General features: G+C 38.8%; 1 protein-coding gene across 1 annotated transcript in view; it reads left to right on the top strand.

Moving 5' to 3' along the window:
* DIAPH2 (diaphanous related formin 2) overlaps nucleotides 1-22,895 on the top strand; it is a 170,725-nt gene that overhangs the window by 28,209 nt on the left and 119,621 nt on the right. The window contains exons 9-18 of the mRNA XM_066338673.1: nucleotides 623-759; nucleotides 1,528-1,639; nucleotides 3,969-4,079; nucleotides 5,870-5,988; nucleotides 6,928-7,044; nucleotides 7,585-7,703; nucleotides 8,005-8,069; nucleotides 8,907-9,011; nucleotides 10,652-11,296; nucleotides 13,767-13,881. Of these exons, the coding sequence (XP_066194770.1) occupies nucleotides 623-759; nucleotides 1,528-1,639; nucleotides 3,969-4,079; nucleotides 5,870-5,988; nucleotides 6,928-7,044; nucleotides 7,585-7,703; nucleotides 8,005-8,069; nucleotides 8,907-9,011; nucleotides 10,652-11,296; nucleotides 13,767-13,881 (1,645 nt within the window). The remainder of the gene's footprint in view (nucleotides 1-622; nucleotides 760-1,527; nucleotides 1,640-3,968; nucleotides 4,080-5,869; nucleotides 5,989-6,927; nucleotides 7,045-7,584; nucleotides 7,704-8,004; nucleotides 8,070-8,906; nucleotides 9,012-10,651; nucleotides 11,297-13,766; nucleotides 13,882-22,895) is intronic.

The raw sequence follows: 22,895 nt of genomic DNA, 5'->3' as shown, positions 1-22,895 counted from the left end.
TGATTTAAATTGACTAGGATTTGATATCTTTTTAGCTGCAATTTTTAAATTGGTAAGTCATGGGTAAGTTGTTTTTTTTTGTTTCTAATGTAGGTTACTCAGGTTTACAGCGTATGAGCATCTTCTAGAAGCTGATGTGTTAAACTTGTAATTTTGCTTTATTCATAGCAAAATATTGTCTTGTATTTATCTATCTCCCCAAGCAAGTAAAACTGCATAAAAGTTACTTGTAATTACTTTTACTTAGTTTAGAAATAACTCACAGAAGAGCATGTCTAATGAAGTGAGAGAAAAGCAGATTTTTCATACTTCTGAGGTGTTTCAGATATAGATGGAAAATAAAATCTGGTTTGTCTTTTGGTGGGTACTATTTTACAAGGTCCTGGTGTCCTCTGAGGAGCTGAGTCTCTCTCAGTCAGGAGAAAGCCTCAAATGCAAGACTGGGGACACTGACCTGTGTCCCCAAGCAGTGATGGCCAGGGGTTTTGGTGGAGTTTTGGTCGAGTGTTGCCAAACCCCTTCTGGGTGGGAGGAGTAGGGAGAATCCCTCAGGATATTAAGTAGGTGATGAGTATCCCAGGCAAGCACAACCTTTTCACGATGAGCTTTTTGTTTCTCCCAGTATGGTTTGCAAAGGATTCTAGGAGATGAAAGAAGTTTCTTGTTGCTGTCAAGAGCAATCGATCCAAAGCAGCCTCACATGATGACTGAGACAGTGAAAATACTTTCTGCTATCTGCATTGTTGGAGAGGAAAACATGTAAGTGAGATATTGAAGCTTTTTTTTTGTGCTCCTCTGAATTGTTAGTTTGGGCACAAGTGAGGAAGGCTGTCAGTGAAACAAGTGTGACCTATGAAGTCTTTAATAATGTGGTTTAAAATTAAAGAGACTTCACCTGTTTTGTTGCGTTAAATTCAGTATTAAATCAGAGAAAAGCAAATGGCAATACACACTGTGGGTGAAGTGGAAGGTTTGAAAGAACAAATCACCTCTCTGCTGCAGGAGCAAGAAGTTTACATTTACAGCTGGGCTTTGCAGCAGTTCAGCTTGGAGTTATTTAGCACTTGCCCATGACATTTTTAAAACAGAGATAATCACTTTGCATATGGTTCCTGTAAATTCACCACTGTGTTTATTTACTGAAGGTTAAAATGGGCAAACTTCATGTCTTCTATGCAATAAATAGATTAAAATATTTTGATTTCTGAAAGGACAATTTATTAGGATTTCCAAGCGTTAAACATGTCAGCTTGTTAATAAGTACACAGTCTTGCAAAGGTTAGGGACTTTTTCCTCCTCATTGGTTGTTGCTTGGCTGAAACAATAATATAGTTATTCACCTTTTTTTCTTATTTCAACATTAATCTTGTAGACATTTTTAACACTTGGTTCTTGGAGCGTTTTCAACTTCCTGTAGATAAATGCATTTAAACTAAAGTCTTGAGCTGTGTGACTAGTGGGCTGAGTATGTTTAAAACGAGCAAGTTTGCTGTGCTGTGCTCCTCTGACAGTTTGTCTTTCTCGTAGCCTGGACAAGCTTTTAGGTGCTATAACAACTGCTGCTGAAAGGCACAACAGGGAGGAACGTTTCTCTCAGATTGTGGAAGGCCTGGAGAACCACGAGTACATCCAGCTGCAGGTGAGTCTGCCTTTCTGTGTGCTTCAGCTGGAAGGCTGGAGCACTGGGTATTGCTTGGTGATCTTTAATTTACACAGGACTTCTCTTAGTACCATTAATCCAGTGGTTAGTAAAAGAGCAGAAATAAATACCAGTGGCCTACTGGTGCTAGGTTTTCTTCTTGTTAGTGGTGGGAGGCCAAGGAACTCATTTCCTGTCCCAGAAACAGGATTAAGAAATCCTGGCCTTAGTGAAGAGAATAATTAGTGATATTTCTTTCCTTGGATGCTAGGTGTCATGTTCAGGTAATAAATCTATTCCTAATGCTGGTATTTTAGGCAGCAGTACCTGTGGTCTCTTAAATATTCAGATAAATGCTGATGATGGCAGGTGTGTCCATTTTTGGCAGGGTCTTTTTTGGGATGAGTGAAGTGCAGTAGGATGTAATCTGTACTTTTGTCAGCAAGGACTCTGCATTCCTTGTGTGTTCAACATGTGCCTTTCATCTGCCACTAGTGGTTCTCGAGGGGTAATCTAGTGAGCTTCCAAATTTTTTTTAATACAATAATAAATAATCTGTGCCAGTGGTTTTTGCTAAGTCATGACTTAGATCATGTTTATTGCTGCTTGTTTGTCCATGGGTAGAGTATTTTTATGCTCTGTGGGCATCAGAGTTTTGGTGCTATTAAGATGTAAGCTTTTTTTAATTGGAATTGGTTGGGATTTTTTTGTACTGCCATTTTTGCATCGAAGCCAAGTGGCTGAATACCCTAATAAAGGATGACTTTGACTTATTACTTTCTCATAAGACAGTAGTTATGCACATTTTGTACTAAAATGTATTTTTCAGCTACCTTGGCTGAAGGATATGGAAAAATACAGGCAGAGCAGGTATCCTTGGGATGCCTTTTTCCAGTCTTGGCTCAAATACACATCAGCTGTAGTTGCCTTAATGCTGTGTTTACCATCAGCACCTCTAGTTTCAGAGCTGATGAGTTAATGATGTCCAATAAGTTCCCACAGACGACATTCTAATGTTAATAGTGCTCTCACTGAAGAATTCATTCTGGAGCTGTCTCCTACTCCATGACCTTGTTGATTTAAGGCAAACAACAACCACCACCCACCATTCCTGCCAGCCTCCCCCTCCCAAAGCTCCCTGATACCTCAGTGAAGGCACTATTGCAAGACTCATTACCTTGTTCCTGACAAAATCCTTCTTTGCTGGTAATGTATTAGCACAAGCCATTAAGGCAGAGTCTCTCTGGCAGAAGCAATCAGAGCAGATGGCACCTCTTCTCTCTATTAATTTCAGATTGGACATGTGCTTTGGCTTGTTAAGTCATGTCATAGTAGTAAAATAACAAGAATCATTCAAGCAAGCATGATGATACTGCATTATCTGAAGATGCAGCTCTAGCAAGAGAGTGCCTTTGAAAGGATGTTTTAATAGAAATTTGACACTCCATAAGGTGTTTTATTAAAGCTAAATAGTGAATGTAATTAAAACAGGAAGGTGCTTTTTATCTGATTTTTTTCCTCTGCAGCTATTGATTTTTTTTCCTACTCTAAAGCTACTTCTATTTGCAGTTAACATCTTTTACCAAACTTAGTATTTCCCTTGAGTCCCATTTTAGTCTTTTAACTTGGGTCAGCACTTTTGGTGTTGTGCTGTTGTCTACCTGTATCCAAATAAATCAATTAAAGTGCACAGCTGTTCAATTAAAGCATTAGCCACTACCCTGAGACTTCAGGCATTTTGCAGAAGTACTCTGCAGGAATGGAAAAAACACCTGGTGATGTGGCTAATTTGGGTATGGGTGTTTGTTGGGTGGTTCTGATGCGGGATTTTTAAAGTTTTTAGTTATCGTAGAACCAGTTTGTTTTCAAACTGGTGAATACTGAGGAAATAGAGAACGAGGTACATTGGGCAATTTTAATTTGGGAGAAACTAGTGCATGATTTTAGGGTGGGCACAGGGTGCCCAGAGCAGCTGTGGCTGCCCCTGGATCCCTGGCAGTGCCCAAGGCCAGGCTGGATGGGGCTTGGAACAACCTGGGATGGTGGAAAATGTCCCTGTCCATGGCAGGAGTGGCACTGGATGAGCTTTGAGGTCCCTTCCCACTCAAACCATTCCATGCAGTTGTTCTGTGATGATCATTCATATGGTGCTATTTTGACACGGCAGAAGCATCCCGATATGGAAACAGAGCAGTATTTGCTGTTGCTGAAATAAACTCAAGTGTTGCGTGTGTGCTGCATAATAAATAATATCCATCTCTTTGGTTTTATAATTACACTGAAACAGGGACTGAAAGTATTGATTTTCGTTCTGTATTTCTGATTACAGGTAGCATGTATGCAGCTCATCAACGCCCTTGTTACATTTCCTGAGGATCTTGATTTCAGGATACACTTGAGAAATGAGTTTTTACGTTGTGGCCTGAAGAAAATATTGCCTGTAAGTAATTTCTATCCAGGAATTGATCACTGTCCACTATGAATGTTGAAGATAACCAAACTGTTAAACTAGAACAGCAGATGTGAAGGATTGGAGGTGCAGAAGGTTACATTATCAATCCAAATCTGCTTTCAGGCCTGCAGAGTTACAAATTCAAGTTCTCATGAGCTGTATGAACCAGAATAGTAGTTAAAATAAGTCAATACATTAGAAATTAAATGAGAGTAGCCAAATTCTGCATAATGAGCTCAAAGCACATGCAGTGAACATGAATCTGGCTGTGGAACCAATCTTGGATTAACTTTTTGTATATGCTGTTCCTGTTGTTTTCTGTGAAATCTGTTTTTCTTTAATCTGCCTGCTAAGAATGCATTGGGACGTTTTAAGGAAAAATCAAATCAGAAATTCATTCTGAGGCTGCATGTCTGCCTTCATGCAGCTGCACAGACAGGAATATTTCTGACTTCTGGAGAGATTTGTAGCTCCTAGCCAAGAAACCATTCTGATGCTTACATCAGGAATAGGTATATTTAAGGTACTCATCCCTCTCATCAAAAGATGAGAGAAACTAGGTACATGTTTATATTTGTTTGAAAGTGAATTTATTCTGCTATGACTTTCAAGATGTAAAGTTTCAAATTGTCAATTTGTCAGAAACAACTTATTTACATTTTTGGCTCATTCAGCCTTGAGACACTTTCTGATCTTACTTTTTCTTCAGTATATTTTTAGGGTTTATATCATCTAAATACATTAGTATGATTTACTGGCTTTATTTGCTGTGGAACATCTGAAAGCCTTAAGAAATCAAGTCTTTTTGGTTTTAGTTTTTTTTAATAATCTGTTGAAAGGTTTTTTATAGAATCAATAAATACTTAAAAACTTTAAGGATGGGGTGGGTTAGGTAGCAAAGAAACTGAATTGTAGCAAATCATGATATGACAGAAAATTTTGGAGAGTGTACCATCATCTGTCATACAGATATGAGTGTAAAATCAATTAATATTTGGTGATAACAGTTTATTTTAAGAATGTTGAACAGCTAATGTGTTGAAAAGAGTCAGGAGGGAGATCCAGAGCTCCGGCTCCTAATCTGCTCAGATTCAGAGCCTCCTCCTCTGCTTTTCAAGCATTGGAATTGGCACAATTGACACATGGCTGCATCCAGTCATGACAAATCCAGGCAAATTTCCATTTCGGTCGTGGTCTGCATTCCCATGAATGGATGGGAAGGAACTTTTTTTTATGTGCTTTGGCTGATAGGAAGGTAAACTTAGTTCTTATGGGAAATAAGACAATTCTCTGTATTTCTTAAAAGAAAAAGCAAGTGGTCACTTGTGTGGGTTTTTTTCCCTCCTCTATATTTCTCCTTGTACCATTTTAATGCCATGGTCTAGGTTAAATGAGTAACAGAAATTGTAAGCAAGTCTTCTTTACAGTTTTTTAGGCTTCTTAAGCTCATGTCAATCCATGTTTTGAAATATACCTGTTGTGGTTTTTTAAAAGGAGCTCTGACATTAACAAGCAGGAACTGCTATGTCCCATTAGGAGAAATTGGTTCATCTGGAAATCTTGTTTGTTCTGTAGCCCATACCTGCTCTGTGAGCTGATATTTTGCCTTTAGTTTTTCTCAGTTGAACCATTATAATAAAAAAGCTCGGGTACTGAGTGAAAACTTGTTTCTGTTCTAAAGGTTAATGTCTTATACTTTGTCATGATACAATCCTTCAAGGGGGGAATTCTTGCTTTAAGAAAGGAAAAATTAAGATATACTCTACCTTGAAAAACAGGCCTTGAAAGATAAGGAAAATGACGAGCTTGATATTCAGCTGAAGGTGTTTGATGAGAACAAAGATGAAGACCACTTTGAACTGTCACATCGTCTCAATGATATCAAAGCTGAAATGGAATATCCTTTAAGGAAATGCTGTTATAACTTGTGTCATTTGAGAACTTTATTAAATGGAAATTACAGTGCTCTATGTGCAGGTTATTTGTCTCAGTTGTGTGTCTTACCAGGGGCTTTGTCAAGCAGATTTCTCTCCAGTTGCTTTTTTTGTTAGAAAATATTTAGATAATTAGTGCTTAAATTTGCATGTCAAATGTAAGTCATTGGGAACTGAATTAATTTTTCGTAAATAACATTTATTAAGCTAAACTCTGTCTCATAATACATGAAGAGATAAAATTATACCCGTGGAAGATCGTAAGGTTGAAGAAAAATCAGTTTTGATAATAAAAGGAACAAAATTTCTGGTAGATTCTGAAGCACTTCAGATATGGACCTTTTCTAGCTGTGAAGGAGCAGGAAATTCAAAGTTACCCAGGTTCAGAGTGGCTGCTTGCAGAGTTTAGGAAGAAGCAGAGGGAGGTTGAGGCAATCAATGGGAGGATATAACATCCCCTCTAATGTTGGTGCTTTGCAGAACAGGTAATTACAAGTAAAGGTCATTATTAGGAAATGAGAATGATTGACCAGTGTGTGTTTGCCAATACCCTGGCTGACCTCAGAGTGGAAACAAAGCTTTGTGTGAAATATTTTTGCAGAGTTCTAAAACATTAACTCTGTAGTGTGAGTGTTCCGATTGATAATGAAGCATGTCCTAATTGTTAAACAGGGCACAGAAATTCTGTGCACAATCTTAGTGGAAGAAATCATATCTACTAAGGATAGGAGTTCAAAGTGTAGGGGGATTTTACTCGAACAATATGGGAAGTGTCTGGGGAGCAGTGTTTGGGTGGGTGGCTGTTCTGTGCTGCAGTGGGGTTTTTGGTCTTTTGTTTGTTTTTTTTTTTTTTTAAGTTTTTGGTTTTTAAAGTACTTGTATTTTCTTAACAATGTTTGCACTGATGTAAGCGAAGTATTTCATCTGCTGTATAATATGGTGAAAGATACTTCTTCTGAAAATTACTTCCTGTCGATTCTCCAACATTTCCTTCTGATCAGGAATGATTACTATGTCCGGTGAGTGCCAGCTGCCAGGCTGGGTTTTTTGGGGGAATAGGGGCAAGAATGCAAATTAAGACCCTGGGAAACTGAGTAGCTCTTGCCTAAGAAGTCACTCTCAGACTGATGTGTTATCTATCTTTTTGCTCCGTGTTAGTATTAAAAAGATCTTGGTAAATATAATAGTGTTTTTAATAGTGTAATTGTGTTAGTCTAACACCCTCATCCCGAAAACCTCTTAACTTGTTGGGTACTTTTTCTTTATTCAAGTTTGTTGCCTTCATCGCTTCAAAGAGCATGAAAGTTGTACAACTGATAATTGAAAATACTCCCACTTGCCTTAGATCTGGTCTTTTCAGTGTAAACTTCTCTTATGTGCAGCACAGTGTCTTAGCAAGGTCAAGGCACCATATCCAAAATATTAACAAATAAGAGTTTGAACTTGATACTTCTTCTGGCAGTTGTAGAATTCAATTATTAGGAGTTAGTTGCCCCCCTCCCTAATTGCATAAAGGCTTGTTCATGTTCTTATTGTCTTGTAAATGTTTCCTGTTTCAGACCTCAGTATTACAAGATCATAGAAGAATGTGTGTCACAGATAGTTCTGCACAGCAGTGGCATGGACCCAGATTTTAAATACAGAGGAAGGATGGACATTAATTTTACACATCTTATTGGTTTGTACTGTTTAATCAGTTTTACCTTGGGGTTTTTTTTTGTGTTCTTCTGTCTACATTTACATTGAATGTGAATTTTTTTCAGTGTTCTGGAAATACGCATGTAAGCTACAGGTGTACTTGTGGAGTACCAGATCAAATGCTGTAGCCTTTAATGAAATCAGACAGGGTAAAAAAAAAAAAAAAAAAAAAAGCCTGTTGTTTTTGTGTCATGGGCTCACAGGGTAATTGTGATTGGAAGCACCTTAGAGCTGGGATATGTTTGACTTGACTTGTGTGTGGTCTTTTCTTTAAATTGTAGATGCGTGTGTAGACAAAGCTAAAGTAGAGGAGAGTGAAAAGAAAGCAGCAGAATTTTCCAGAAAGGTAAGTTCTACTCATGGTTCTCTTAAGGGTGCAAGAACAGAAACCTGACTGGAACACAGTCAGTTTCCCAGCTAAAACTGGAAAATAGTGGCTCTCACAGGGAGGATGTGCTTTCATATTTAAAGCTCTCTGGTTCTGTGTGTGAGGAAGGCTCAGATGCAGTTGAGTCTGAAATCAAAAGCATCTGAGCAGCATTAAATGTACATCTCTTCAGCTGTATTCCTCTGCTGTTGATAACTGATGGGAAAAATTCCACTTGTTGCTCTTCTGCCCTGAAATAGTCACAATTAAATAACTTTAGTGCAGGTATAAACTTAAAAAAATGAATGAATGTCTTATATTAGCTGCAATAGTGCTGAAGTTCGTCTGTTATGGAGGTGTGTATTGAAATAGTTCAAAAAAAATTTTTTTTTTTTTTTTTTGCTGGTCTGGTCTAAGTAGGCATTTTCAGGCCAAATGGCAGAACATGTTCTTGAACATGATGATTGCAGATTTAATCGTTAATAAATTTAAGCTTGCTGCTTAAATATTGTTAATATTGTTAATGAATTTAAGCTTGCTGCAATAGATGTGTACTTGAGTTTGGCTTGAGAACTCTGCAGTGTTCTCTTGGAGGGTAAAACCTGAACTGAGTATCTGGATCTGGGTGGTTCTTTGTCATTGACTTACTGTTGGAAGAAATTGTGATGCTAAAATGGAACACGTTAGAAAAATGGTGCTAAAAGAGTTAGAGCATCAATTGCTCAGCTCTGATATTGTTCAAGAAATTGCTGCCAGTATAGGCTCTGGTGTGGGCATAACTGGACAAACTCTCCTGTACTGGTTAAATCATTACAGTTTGATGAAGAGTTCACAGCTCGACAAGAGGCACAAGCAGAGCTGCAGAAACGAGAAGAGAAAATCAAAGAACTTGAAACAGAAGTCAAACAGCTCCGGACCCAGGTAATAAAACATACCGCATTTAATTCCACAGCTGAGTTGATTTTTTTTTTTTTTTTTTTTTTTTTTTTGAGAAGGAGTTGAAAAGAAATTGGTCTGGAGTACCTTGTTTCTCTGGAGTTTGGAATGTCTGTTAGAGGTGTATTGATTTGTTTTGCAGCCAACATAAGTTACTAAGGATAGTTAATGGAGGTAACATTTTTCAAACAGTAGTATATTCAACCTGTCACAGGTACCTGCTTTATTGAGAAAAAGTGTTCCTTAGGCTATAAAAATCTTGCATCCAGCCTGTTTTTTTTTTTTTCCCCTGCAGGTATTTGTTTATGCTTTCACATTGCTTCTTCTGTATGTTTTGCAGAAAGTTTTTGATTTGGAAGTGTTTATTTTTAAAGGCTTTTGGTTTATATATATTTTTTACTCTTACATTTTATATAGGCCTTTTTTATTTTTTAGTTTTTACACCAGTTTTGGGTTTTAGACAGGTCGTTTATACCTTTTAAAAATGAACAGATATTATGATTTAGTGCTATTGCCTCAGTCTGGCTTGTTTTGTACTCTTTCAATGCTAGGTGAGGTCTGCCTGTTGCCTTTTTGTCTTTATTTCAGCTGTCTTAATGCCTATGATCTCACTTCCTATTTGGGCACTAAGGTGGAGACACAAACATTCCTGTTCTTACTTTCTTCTTGCCAATTGTCATGTTTCTTTCAAATTCCTACAAGCCAGTGTTACACTGAAATTTGACAGTCTGTTTAATAAGTTTTGCAGCATTTCATGTATTATAACTTGTGGGCTGAAGAAACACGTGCAAAGTTAAAAATGCACTTTTAGTTGAATTAATTGTTAGTCCTGTTTTTTTGATTCCAGTTCAGATTATCCACAGATGACAGGGCATTGACAGTAATGCTGACCATTGGCTAATTAACCATGTAATTCTACTATCTGTTCCCTTTTCTAGTGTTTTGCTCCCTGCAGAATATGATGACCCTTATTTGTAGCTGCACTCACCCCTCTGATGGTCTGATGTGCTGCTATTTCTCTTCCTTATTAATTAGCAAGAGCTTATTAGAATGGATATTGTGATTGCTGTTTCTTTCCTCTCACCAAAGAAACACCCTCAGGCAGATTTCAAAGACAGCAGGGTGGGTTGTTGCACACCCTCCACCCCTCCAGGTGTCAGAATAGTTATGAACAACTCTGGTCCTCTGACCTCTTGCACTGCAAAAGCTGCTCCACTGATTGCTGGGGGAGATTTTCCAGCAGCAGATGAGTGTTGTTAAAATTCAGCATGGTTATTCTCATCTCTGATGCCCCAGCTTGCCAGGGTGTCCTAAGTGGGATAAATGTTTTGTGCATTGGTTAGAAATAAAATGCTGTTCTGTTCACTTAAATGTTACTGCTACTATTAAATTTTCTTTAAAATTGAAACAATTTGTTTTTATAACAATGCTAGGTTATTCAGTTTGCTTGGCAGCTTTATGGTACGTGGTATAATCTATTGTTATTGTTTCTCATTTAAATAGGAGAACAGTTACATTTCTCACTTTCTTGAGGTGCAGTTGGCGAAAAACCATCCTGGTTGGTTCAGTTTCGTATCAAACTGCCTCCTGTCACTGATGAAAAGAATTCCTCTTTTATGTTTCAGGGTCCAGGCCTGACAGAAGTCCCAGCAGTACCTCCAGCCCTCCCAAGTGAGAAAGCTCTGCCATCTCCAGCGCCTTCACTCCCTGGTGGATCCATCCCTCCTGCTCCTCCCCTCCCTGGTGCAGGACCAGCAATCCCTCCTCCTCCTCCTCTGCCTGGAGGACAAGCAATTCCTCCTCCTCCTCCTCTACCTGGGGGACAAGCAATTCCTCCTCCTCCTCCCCTACCTGGAGGACAAGCAATTCCTCCTCCTCCTCCCCTGCCTGGAGGACAAACCATTCCTCCTCCTCCTCCCCTGCCAGGTGGAGCAGCAATTCCTCCTCCCCCACCATTACCTGGGGCATCACTTCCTCCACCAGCCCCTCCTCTGCCTGGTGGAGCCATCCCACCACCCCCTCCCCTGCCTGGGGGAGCAGGACCTCCTCCTCCTCCTCCCCTGCCTGGGGGAGCAGGACCTCCTCCTCCTCCTCCTCTGCCTGGTGGAGCAATCCCTCCACCGCCGCCTTTTGGGGGGCCCCCGATGCCTCCCCCTCTTGGAGGGGCTCCCTTTGCCCCCTTCCCCATGGTGCCAGCATTGCCACACGGGATGAAGGAGAAGAAGAAGTATCAGCTGGAAGTGTCCATGAAGAGAATCAACTGGTCAAAGGTATGACAGGAGGTGTGGGGATGGTGTTTCTTCCCCTCCTTCACTTCACGGTTACTCTCGGTAGCGATGGATTTTTAAATCATCTTGGCAGAACTCGTTGTACCAAGCATCCCAGGCAGCCAACTTACTTCCAATGCATTGTATCAGGTGCAGTGGACATGAAGTGCAGCTTTGCATCAAGTTGTATATAGATATCTCTTTATCTCCAAACTCTTTTAAAGCAGCTTGCACACATACCTAGCAAAGCAAACCAACTTAAGCTTTTAAAATTGGTGATGCTTAATGTGACTGTGAGTCCAGAGATTGCTGATAACAGCCTTAATGTTATTTGTTGATTATTTATCCCAGATATTTGTTGGCGAGTCTCGATTAGTGATGTGTTGGAGCAGGGCTGTGGCCACTGGGAGGAGCCATGGGACTGCTCAAGGGGAAGGTTTGGGCACCATGAGCTTCCAGTGTCTTAACATGGTTGTATTTAATCACATTTCATTCTTAAAACCATCTTAAAGTATAAACATTACTTGAGCAGGAAAGTGCAAGCACAATCTGATTTGCAAGCAAACCCTTAAAGCAGTTCCCAGTTATTACTTGCCTCTCTGTATATCCAGTCCCTCTCTAACAGGAGAAATTATGCAAACATCCAGGTGTGTGTTGGGGTGTGTTGTCTTAAACCCCCTTTTTGATCAGTGGTTTTTTTTTTTCTTTGATCAGCCACTGCTCCTTCCATGTAAAGAAAATAAATGTGGAGTATTGGCTAATTGTGTCTGTTATCAAGACTAAATCATTGCATTCTAAAGTTGTGGTTGGCAGATTTTTAGTGGTATAAAATACGACTGATATGTTGTTGTTTGGTGTAGGAAAAAGCACCAAAATCACCAAATCATCAAGGCAAATGAAAGGAGGACTTTTACATATTCAGTGCTGTGTGGTGCCTCTGAATTCTGTGTAGTCAAAAGGCTCTTTCTTTGAGATAACAAAAAACAGCAGAATAACTCCACCAGTTTCAGAAGATGAATCCAGAAGGTTGAGAGAGCCTGTGTGGAAATGCATGGCATGCCAATTTATAACTACTTTTGGCATAAGAATTAATGCTTCAATGATTTCAAATGATTTCAAAATATTTGGGGATGTGCTAAAACAATCTGAAAGTGTATCTAGCTGTTGTAGTTTAAAAAAAGGCTTTCAATATATTTGACTAGAATGATACAAGACAGCCAGCCATGTTTTTAGAGTATTAATTCAAATAAATTTTAAAATCAGTCTGAAAATCTTTACTTTTTCTGTAATTCTTATAAAATAATCTGCATAAAAGGATAAATGATAACTTTCCTTCTTTGTTGTGGGAGGAGGAATTGAATATCTTGGGCAGAAAGGGCTGGATCACAATGCATTGCAGGAGTTTTGTAACTGTGGGACATAGACTGCTGTCCTGTAAACATAGAGAAAAGCAAGCTTTTATTTTATAATACATGCTGGTAATTGCAGCCAATTTCACTGTGATCAGTTCCATTGGGGAGTTTATAGGAATAATTTCTAAAGTGTCTGTGAACACTGGCTGTGACAATGGGAAGGAGCTGCAGATGGACGCTTTGCTTAAGTGCTCTGGGAACAGTGCCAGAGATCTCCTGCCTACTGAGAAAGTGGAAAGTCTGTTTGATCATCACTTTTAAGGAGCCATCATTTGAGGGATAAAATTCTTACTGTTTAATTTAGTCCTTTTTGCTGTTACTGTCTTGCCCATTAGTGTTGGATTAAGGTAGTTTTTTAAAATGTCTTCCCTGGAGCTGCTGCTGAAGCAGGACTGAAAGGTGCAGGACCAGGGTGTTGCAGGGAAGTTGGAGTGAGGCTGACACATGCAGTATTGCTAAATTCCCTGCATGTCATCTTGAAGTGAAATAGCCCTTGGAAATTACTTGGCATTCGAACAGACTTATGAACAATAATTAGTGTGTTCGAAACTGTTAGAGGAATATATTTTGGAAAGAGAAGAGCAGTTCTGAGTCATACGTGAAGAGTCAAGTTGTCTTTCAGCTTCTGTATTGCAGAGCATTTTCTTCCTTTAAAATGGCCAGTAGGGAGCTCATACTGAGTCTCTCAAGGTCCCCATGGATAGTTAATTTCCTGGGAAGTTGTTCCATCCAGTTCTCAGGTAGCAGGGAAGAAGTGCTGAAGAGTTTGGGAACTCTCTATAAAGGATCCAAGAGAGAACTAGAACACTTTCAAAGCCAGCTGCTGCCATTTGGTTGTGTTTGGAGAACTTGCTGAATGGGAGAAGTCCATTTGTGGCCAGAGGGCAGCTCAGCTCACGGTGTTTGTGCAGGAAGGAAGAGAAGGCAGCAGGGAGAGAACCTCCCAGAACGGGGTCAAACCTCATTCAGCCCAGTTCTCACAGAAGTTCTGTAGCATTTGTTTTTAACTTGGCTGTTGAAAACCCTCCTTGCTGACTCTAGAAATGCTGTTTTCCTTTCAGATCGAACCTCAAGAAATCGGAGAAAACAGCTTTTGGGTAAAAGCTGAAGAAGATAAATTCGAAGACCCGGAGCTGTTTGCAAAATTGGCACTTACCTTTGGAACCCAAATGAAAGGTACATTCTTACTTGACTCTTTATTGTGCTTTTATTAAGTTTAAAACTGTGCAATGGCAGTTTCTTTTATGCTTTGTGCAATATCATGGAATTCATAGGATGGTTTTATAGCACGAAGATGATTTAAAACATATATTAAGCATAACAATCCATTACAAGAATTGCTCCTCCTTCACTTTACAGCATGAGGGGAGGAACCTTTTTCACAATAATATCTTTTAAAAGTGCACTGCATGTTGCAGACAGATGTGAGTTTTCCTCTATAGAAATTATAATTAAATTTAAATTCTGATCCTAGAATCATGTTTATTTGCATTATTACTCCTAGCTGAGAATTTCTGGAATAAGAACAGCAGTTTTTACTAATGCAGTGTTAAAAAAGATGAACTCAGGAAGGACTCTCAGAGGACTCTAATGAACTATTTCTTGAGTAGTTTCCTTGAATTATTTCTGAATGTGTTTTTTTTTTTCTGTATTCTTTTGAAACCTCTTTGAAGAGTTGGTCATGGCTGTTCTTCATAAGATTGCTGAAAAGAATATGAATCTGTCAGTGAACTTGTGCCATTAGAATTCTCCTATTGCAGCACACCTTGGAACCACTTTCTGGTCTAAATATTCAGTTATTCCATGCAGTAATTCAAAAGTATCCTTTGTAGTAATTTAACATTCTTTTCAATACCCAAGCTGGATTGACTAGCACTGCAGGGAGGGTAAAATGATGTGGAGTTGGTCACTTCTTTTGGTGTGACAGGAAGAACTCTAAGGGAAAAAATGCCCCCCAGCAAATGACAGAATGGCATGAGCCCCTTCTTAATGAAAAGGACAAGCTTCTGCTTTGAGCTGAATTCTTTCATCAGAAATCTGAGGAAATGTTTTGAAATTCCTGAAAAGCATCTTCATTAAAAATGCTGAAAAAACCCTCTTGAATTTTTGACATAGCTGACAGTTTCCAATGAGAAGAAATTCTTGTTGACATAGTTGCACAGTTGTAAAACTAGGAACAACAGGAACTCCTCAAATAGCTTAATGTGCTGATAGCCTTGCAGATATTTTTCCTTGTGTAGTTCTCAGTTAGTGATTGTAGAAAATAAGATGCCATAGCAAAGGATGCACATTAAAATGCTGCTGCATAGTACTCAGGTTATGAAAACCTTACTTGGCCGACTGCTGCAGAAAGGCAGAGTTGTCTGAGTTCATGGGTTTTTTTAAACTTGAAAATCTATTGGAAGTCAAAAAGACTTTCAGAGCATTTAGTTGCATCACAGACCCAGAGAACTGCATAGCAGAAGCAACTTTTTTCCTACCATCTGCAAAGAGAAACATGGAATGATGTTCACCATTCTTCCTCCCATTTTACCTTAAGCAGCTCAGTAATGTCCCAAATGTTTATTTCAGGCATCATCTGGGACCAGATTTCTCTCTTGCTTTAGTCCTGTTGCATGAGGTGGTCCCCAAGTACATTATAGAAGAGTGATAAAAAGCCAAATAGAAATGCATGTGAAATTCTCTCAAGAGCTCAGTCAGCATGTAAAACAAACAAAGGGATGAGAGGAAGCAAACTGACAACTGCCAAAAGCAGTTGTGATGATTTAGTGTTTACTGCCTTGTATACTGTGGAATTTTGGAATGCCAGTGGGAACGGTAACTGAAACAAAAGAAACAGTAGTGTAGACATTTATTAAAAATCTGTGATTCTGTGTAAGTTACAGGACTGAAATTTGTTTAAACCTCTGAATTCTATTTGTTGTTCTTTGGTACAATGAGAAAAATGCTTGGTGAATTCTTCTTGTTTACCATAGTTTTGGTTTTGGATATTCCACAAATTACTTATGTTGGCTGTCATTAAGTTGTGGGCTGCCTTGCTGTTTGAGTGCTGTCTTTTTTAGAGGAGTGCAGGCAGAGCTGAAGGGAAGGGGTATTTTTTGGGGAGAAAAATTGTTATGAAGTTGAACAATAATTTTTGCTTACTACATTATTGATCCAGTGTGATTATACATCTCAGGAAACCTGGGCTACTGCTTTTTGATGCAGTTGAGGGTGTGTATGATTTAATTCTGTAGAATGTCCTAAAACCCCAAACAACTGAAATTAACGGTTTAAAATATTAGTGTTCTTGTCAAGAACCTACTTAAATCTTTGAAATCATTTAAGCAGATCATGTTAGGTCAAGCACTCATTTACCAAACTTTGCTTTTGTCCCTTAACTGATATCTAATTTTCTCTCTGGCCACCAGCAGCACTGTCATGTCTTCAGTGCTTGGTGGAATATGATGTCAGAAAGTTCCTATTTAATTGATAGAACGTTAAATCCATGTAGAATTGAATGCTGAGGTGTCTCCTAAAAGGTACAGGTGAAGTCTGCAGTGTTGTGACACATCCTATACTCAGGCCTGTGACAATAATCAGTGCTGGGCCTGCTGCTATCAAAATCATTTCTCACTGTTTGATTGATGGTCTAATTGCAAAACACTGCAAAGCAAGTTAATGCCTTCTCCCTAAAGGATCATGTTAATTTCTGGCTCTTGTAATTTAGGTTGTGTATTTTGCCAGTCAAGAATGATAGTAGTGCTCAGAAGAAATTAATTATGTGTACAGTAGGTCTGTAAAGGTAGTAATTAGTACATAATAGTCTGTAACTACTGGGATTGTTCCAATACAGAATTCATTATCCATCCAACTTGCCTCAAGGGAAAACTTCTCGATGAGGGTTCTGTTGCTTTACAATTAGACTTTTAAAATACAACTCAACAATCATTTTCATATTTTCATATGTTTTCAACATTGAAGTAAGGTCTCAATAGCTGAGTTGTATTTTCCACATTATGGGAATTTGAGTGGGAAGGGGCAAGAGGAAAAAACAAACTTCCATGTAAGCTGCAACTGAACAAACAAAACATGAACAAAATATTCAAGTTTTGATTTTTGTATGTATAGAATATGTATATAATGTATATAAATAATATATAATAGGTCAGTGCACCATTAAACTTAAAAGAAAGCTCTTTGCATTCATTTGCATTTGGGACCTGTAAATTCAAGGAGCAGCAGTGAGTTCTTTTAAAAGGTGGCTTTGAATTTGCTATGCTGAGAAACCCAGCTCTAATTCATCAGAGAACTTCAACATTTGCAAGCTTTCAGTGGATTTAGCTGTGGCCAGATTTCCTTTAAGACAGCTGTGTCTGTAGGTGTGAGGCAGCCAGACTCAGTTTAATGCAGAAATCTCTGGTGTTAAGCACTGCGGTGTTGCACTAACTCAGCTACCTACGCTGCTTTGTCAACAGAAAAAGGAAGAAAAACCTCTGAACTCATCCTGAATTTACTTCAGGATTGCAAACTGCAGGTGGCTCCCTTGGTCTGCTGATTATTCAGGCTGTGTTTGTTTGGTTCCTTTCCCTCCTCAGCCTCTCCTTTGCAGCAGGGTGGGAATCCAAAGCAGGGGAGGATCAGCTTTTGCAGTGTAGGGTCACTCAGTGCTGTGTGGCAGAGGAATTTCATTTCCTTGGATTGCACACGTAGGTCATCAGTCTTCATATCTGTTTCACACAGAAGTGCAGCAGATTGGTTTGTTTTCATCTTTGGATGTATTTGAAATCGTTGTTTTTCAGCAACAGAATAAATTCAAGTACCATAAAGGAGGAATGAGTTATTCGTTTACTATTTTTCACTTTTCCTTTTCCTCTCCACTCTATTTATCCAATAGGTAAACTCTCAAACTCAAGAGTGAAAAAAGGTTTGCATGGTTTAAATAAACTGCTGCCTGAAATTATAATCTAGCATAGATTTATATATGTATATCTCTGTATTTTGATCGATCTATCTATCTATATCTGTATAGATATAGATATAAATTCCTAAATGGTCTTAGAGTTATTTTAGAGTCTAAGTCTTATTTCAAGGGCATCAGGGCCCATTTCATTCACCATGGCACAAAAGGACTGATATGATCCTAGTGTTCAGAAGGGTCTAAAAGAAAGCAGAAGTTCCATTTAGGAGGTAAAGATTGTAAATATAAGTGCTTAATATTTCATTTCAAACAGCATTTTAATGCACTCACCTTTCAATAGCTTAATTTCCATGTCAAAGGTAGTTTTTAATATGGAGTCACTAAGAAAACATAATTTGTTTTGAAAAAACATACTATATAAAATACATGTCCTATTGGTGTGATCTACTAACTGTAAAACTGTAGTTGTTGTCATCATGTGACAGTAAATGAAGACTATCCCAGATTAAAAAATAAAGTCTGTTTGGACGATTTTTAGAAGTCAGGTTCAGTGTTTAATTTTCGTTTATCATCTTCTTTTCCTGTAAATTCTTACATAAATAACATTTTCAGAATGCTCATGTTTTGGGGTCAGACAGAGGTAGGAATTTCACTGCAGGTCTCAGGCTGTGGCACACTTTGGTTATGTCTCCTAGGACTTTGCATTTAAAAGCTTTGTGGTAGATTCATAAGGGGGAAAAATCAGGAGGGATGGGTCAGATAGATGCAATTTTCCTGCCTCCAGTTTGTTATTCCTGGAGCTTCCTTTCTTTACATCTCCAACAGAGTTAGTATTTTTTTCAGAGCATTATTGTTCCATAAGAGGGTTCTGACAGAGAAGTTTGGACATTATCTTAATCAGCATTACATAAAGAATTGCAATAATTGCACCTTCAGAGAATCAAATACAAACAGCCTGTGTGTGAATTAAATTGTATGCAGATTAAGAGACAGGTGGGAAATAGTTTGAGGTCTGGGCTATTTGAAAGGCTGCTATCATTATTCATGGATTGCTTGGAGGTACAGCATAATGTATTCCACACAATTCCTGTAGAAATAGAGTTCATTTTCAAAATCAGCATTCTGTCTGTTCTGAATCCAGGTCAGATGCTCTAACGCAGAGGCCATTCCTTCAGTTTTAGTTTAATTGGCAGTGCTAAACCCTTTGGGAACATCACTGGGACAGGTGAGAGTTCTCTGCTGGAGACTTGAGGAGCAAGGATCTGAAATAAGGAATCCTGCTGGTTACTGAGTGGCTGGGGTAGTTCTGCAGGTACAAACTGATTATCCACCTGCCTTTTCAGTGCCACCTGGCAAACTGAGACTGGAGAGGCTCTGGAGTCTGTGTGTGCCTGCTGCAAGGCCATCTTTTGGTTAAGAAATCTCTGGCACTGAAAAATGTTAGTAACAAAGCCCCTGCTGCTCAGATTTTCTGCAAGTTTCAATTAGTAATTTTGTCAGAAAGTTTCACCAGAAGAATTTAAAGAGAATTTAAATAGAATTGGAGTGGGGACAGGCATGTATTGTCTAAAGAAACCTCTTCTGTGTATTTATATCAATGTTGTGACTGAGTTGTCTTAGTTTTAATGTGTTATATTTTAGGTGGCTGCTTACAGAATTCATGTATTAATTTGTTACACCTGAACTCTTAAAATATGAAAATGAAAATCTTGAAGAGAAAAGATTGGAAGAGCAGTTGTGACTATAAGAATAAGCCAAGGGAAGGTGAACACTCAAAAGCATTGGGTTTTTCCTACAAAGGAAGTTGGTTCAGCGGGTTTTTCCCAGCATTTTTCATAGTTTTTCAGTGGGTTTTTTAAGGTGTTGGAGGTTTCCGTTTGAGAGAAGTGTAAGAATCACTGCTGGTGACACACAGACAGATGTTCAATACCCACACATTCCAGAAGTCTGGAATTCCAGCCCACTGTGTGATAACTCTGGTAGCAGTTAGCACCTCCTGTACCTCCTCCATGCCTCAGTTTTTCTAAGGAGCTGGAGCTTTTGTGTGCATGAGCTTGATGAAATCCAGCAGGGGAAGAAAGGCATCTCTGCATTCCCAACTGTCTGACTGAGGCTCGGTGATGCAGTGCTCAAATAAAGCCCAGCACATTTAACGAGGAGCTGAGGACAGAGACACATGTACTGGCACTGCAGAGACAAGGATTGTGTACAAAGACTAATTAATTAGCATGAAATATGAATACATTCATGAAGTAGTCTTGATCTATAATGCTCTTACAGAGAGTGTTTTTTCTATGAATTTGATGAAAAAGAAAATCCAAGGTTGAATTGGAAAAAAAAAAATCTGTGTTGAACTGCAAAAAGAAATGGGTTTTGTTTGTTTTTAAGCAAATAGAAATCTATATTCCTGGAATAAAATCCCTTCTGTATGAATAAATAAAGAGATCAGACTGAGAAGAATGCTTTCTCTAATGTCAAAACAGAAAGAATAACCTGCAAAAGGTGCTCCTCTTCAAGTATGCAAGAGCATTTTTCATGGGAATTTAGGTTAGTTATTCTAAAAATCTATTTAATGTGACTCTAGTTCCTCTCAACATGAAGTGTTCAAGGCAGGTTGGATGGAGCTCTGAGCAACCCTAGTGGAAGGTGTCCCTGCCCATGGCAGAGATTGGAACAAGATGACCTTTGAGGTCCCTTCCAACCCAAACCATTCTGTAATGACACGATGAAATCATTCTATGGAATTGACAGCAATCCTTTCTTCAATGAACTGTTGATATTATCCACTAGTAACAATTTTCCTCAAGTGTGGCTTTTCTTTCACATGCAAGAATTGATATCTGGAAATGTACATATAATACACTGATGATGAGTCGGAGGTCAATTGCTTGGCAATTCTAGGTCTGTGTTCAGTAGTTCAGAATGGTTTTAAAACAATTCCTTTTGCCTTCTGAGGTGTTTGTAGCTGTAGATACATTTTCTGGCAACTTCCTCAGTGCTGGTAAAGGAAACTGCAGCTGAGTGTTCCAGTGCAGGTTCTTCAGCTGAGCATTGGCTGGGAATTTGTGACCCAAGTGAAGTAGGGGAAGAGTAAAAAAGTCTAGAGGAAAGCATGGAGAGCAGACCAGCTACTTACCAGGACTGTTGGTGCTGACTATTAAATAGATTATACACCAGTATTTCACTCTCCTGAGAACTTCCAGCAGAGTTCTAGGAATAACAATGCATTTGCTTAAATAAATAAAACCCCACTGTAAACAAAGCCCTGGTTATAAGCAAAATTTATGGTCCTATTTGTAAAATAGTTCTTTCAAGGCTGCATTAAAGAGATGTCCCCTGCATCTTTCAGCAGAACCACGGTTAGCACATCCTACACTTCCTCCTAAATCTACTTTCTATCAAAAGAAATAGAATGTGGTGGGTTTTTTTTTTTTTTCCTGCAAAAGCATAAACTGACAAAATGTGTCTGATTCATGCCCTGGTTCCAGTTGCTCACTGTGCTGACCTGCAGTGATTCTGTGTTTGTAGAAAAATGATGCCCTCTCCACGGGTTTTATGTTTTATGTGCAAAACTGTTTTTCCTTTCTTATTGCTGACCAAAAAAAACCCCAAAAATGTGTCATCTGCTCTTGACATGGAACATTTCTCTGAGTGATAGTTGCTTCACCTGTAATGCTGTGCCAAGATGCTTTGGACAGAGTATCTGCTTTTGCAAGAATTTCTGCCATTTATAGTAGAGCAAGGATAGTTCTTCTACCTACATGAATAAGGGTTCTTGGGAGAGATGTTCAAAAGCTATCTAAAGGATTAAAAGTTAACAATCATGCTATTAAGTTTCTGAATTCATTGAGAAATTGAAAATACTAGGTACATAGGCATTAATACAGATAATAACGGAAGTATCAGCTTTTTGAATTACTTATTAATCATCTCAAATAGATGTAAAGCTGTAATTACAACTCTCTATATCGTGTGACTGTTGTGTCTTGTGCAACGTGAGAAATGTCTCTGAAATTTCTTCATTTCAGGTGCTTTATTCTGTTCTGTAAGGTGGGAATCTAATTATTGTAGTTTCTATTACAGAAGACTTTCCCACTGTGAAAAGACTCTGACTTAAAGGCTCTCTAAAAGCAAAAAAGTCCACATGGTAAAAGTCGGAGTGGAATTATCATTTAAGTTGCATATTCTGAATGGGAGTACCTGTGGAGTAAATTTCAAGGTCTTCTTTGACATTTTTTTTTTTATTATTATTTCATTGAAGACTTGGATCATTAGCACAGAGACACTGCCTTCTTAATGAATCACTTTAGGCTAATTGTGCTTGTGTTGGTAACAGTAGAGGTAAGCAGAGCACAGCTGCTAAATTCAGAATGTCCAGTGGATCCTGCCTCTTGCAGATTGTGCTGAGGTGAGCAGTGGAACCTGACGTTGCTGCTGAAGGTGAGAGACTGGGAGCCTGTGTGTTCTGCACTATTTTTAGTCTACTACAATGCAAGCAGCTTAATTTAGCACCCTGTAGGTCTCTTAAGACTAATGCTGTAATGTGGCAGTAATTCATCTTGCATGTCTTGAAGGCAGATAATCATTGCCTGTGTGTTCTCTGAGCTCCTGGGTGTGTTCAGAACACTTTGGGATACTTGGACCCCAAGAATGCTGTTCCAAGGTGGATCCAATGTGGTAGTGACACACACAACCATCCAAGGCTGACTCCAGGCTGGTTGAGCCCTGCATTTCATCTTCAGCAGGTGACTGAGAGCAGATGCTCAGTCAAAAGAGTAAATACATGTTATTATATATTAAATGTCTGCTGCTTGATGTACACAGAATCGATTAAACAGAAATGCTTCTCAGCTGCCAGCAGCTGATGTTTTCTCTAAGCCAGAGGTCACATCTTTACACATAGTAAAGTCTTCATTGTGTTTTGTCTCCAGTGAACTCAGGATCTTTCAGCATTTATAACCTGTGCCATTGCACTTCTCTATTTTTTCAAACAGATGTGTTGTTTTGCAGAATTTTAGCCCTGCTGCTTCCATTCATCCTGGTTTGCTGCCTCCTTTTTTTCTCATTGAAAGTCTCATTAATAGCTAATTTATATTTACTTCTTTGTGTTTAGAAAGACTTGCCCAGAGAGGCAGACCCAAACTGTGCATAATCCACAAAAGACACAGTAAAACATCCATCTGGCCATCACCCAAAAAATATCAGTGATTCCACCCATTTACTGAGGGGCACTCACAGATGTGGCTGTCACCAAATGCCTGCCTTGCTGTTGGGTTTTCAGAGTGACATT

Source organism: Sylvia atricapilla, chromosome Z (genome assembly GCF_009819655.1).
Source record: "Sylvia atricapilla isolate bSylAtr1 chromosome Z, bSylAtr1.pri, whole genome shotgun sequence".
Lineage (NCBI taxonomy): Eukaryota > Metazoa > Chordata > Aves > Passeriformes > Sylviidae > Sylvia > Sylvia atricapilla.
This window is presented reverse-complemented; position numbering and strand designations above follow the sequence as displayed.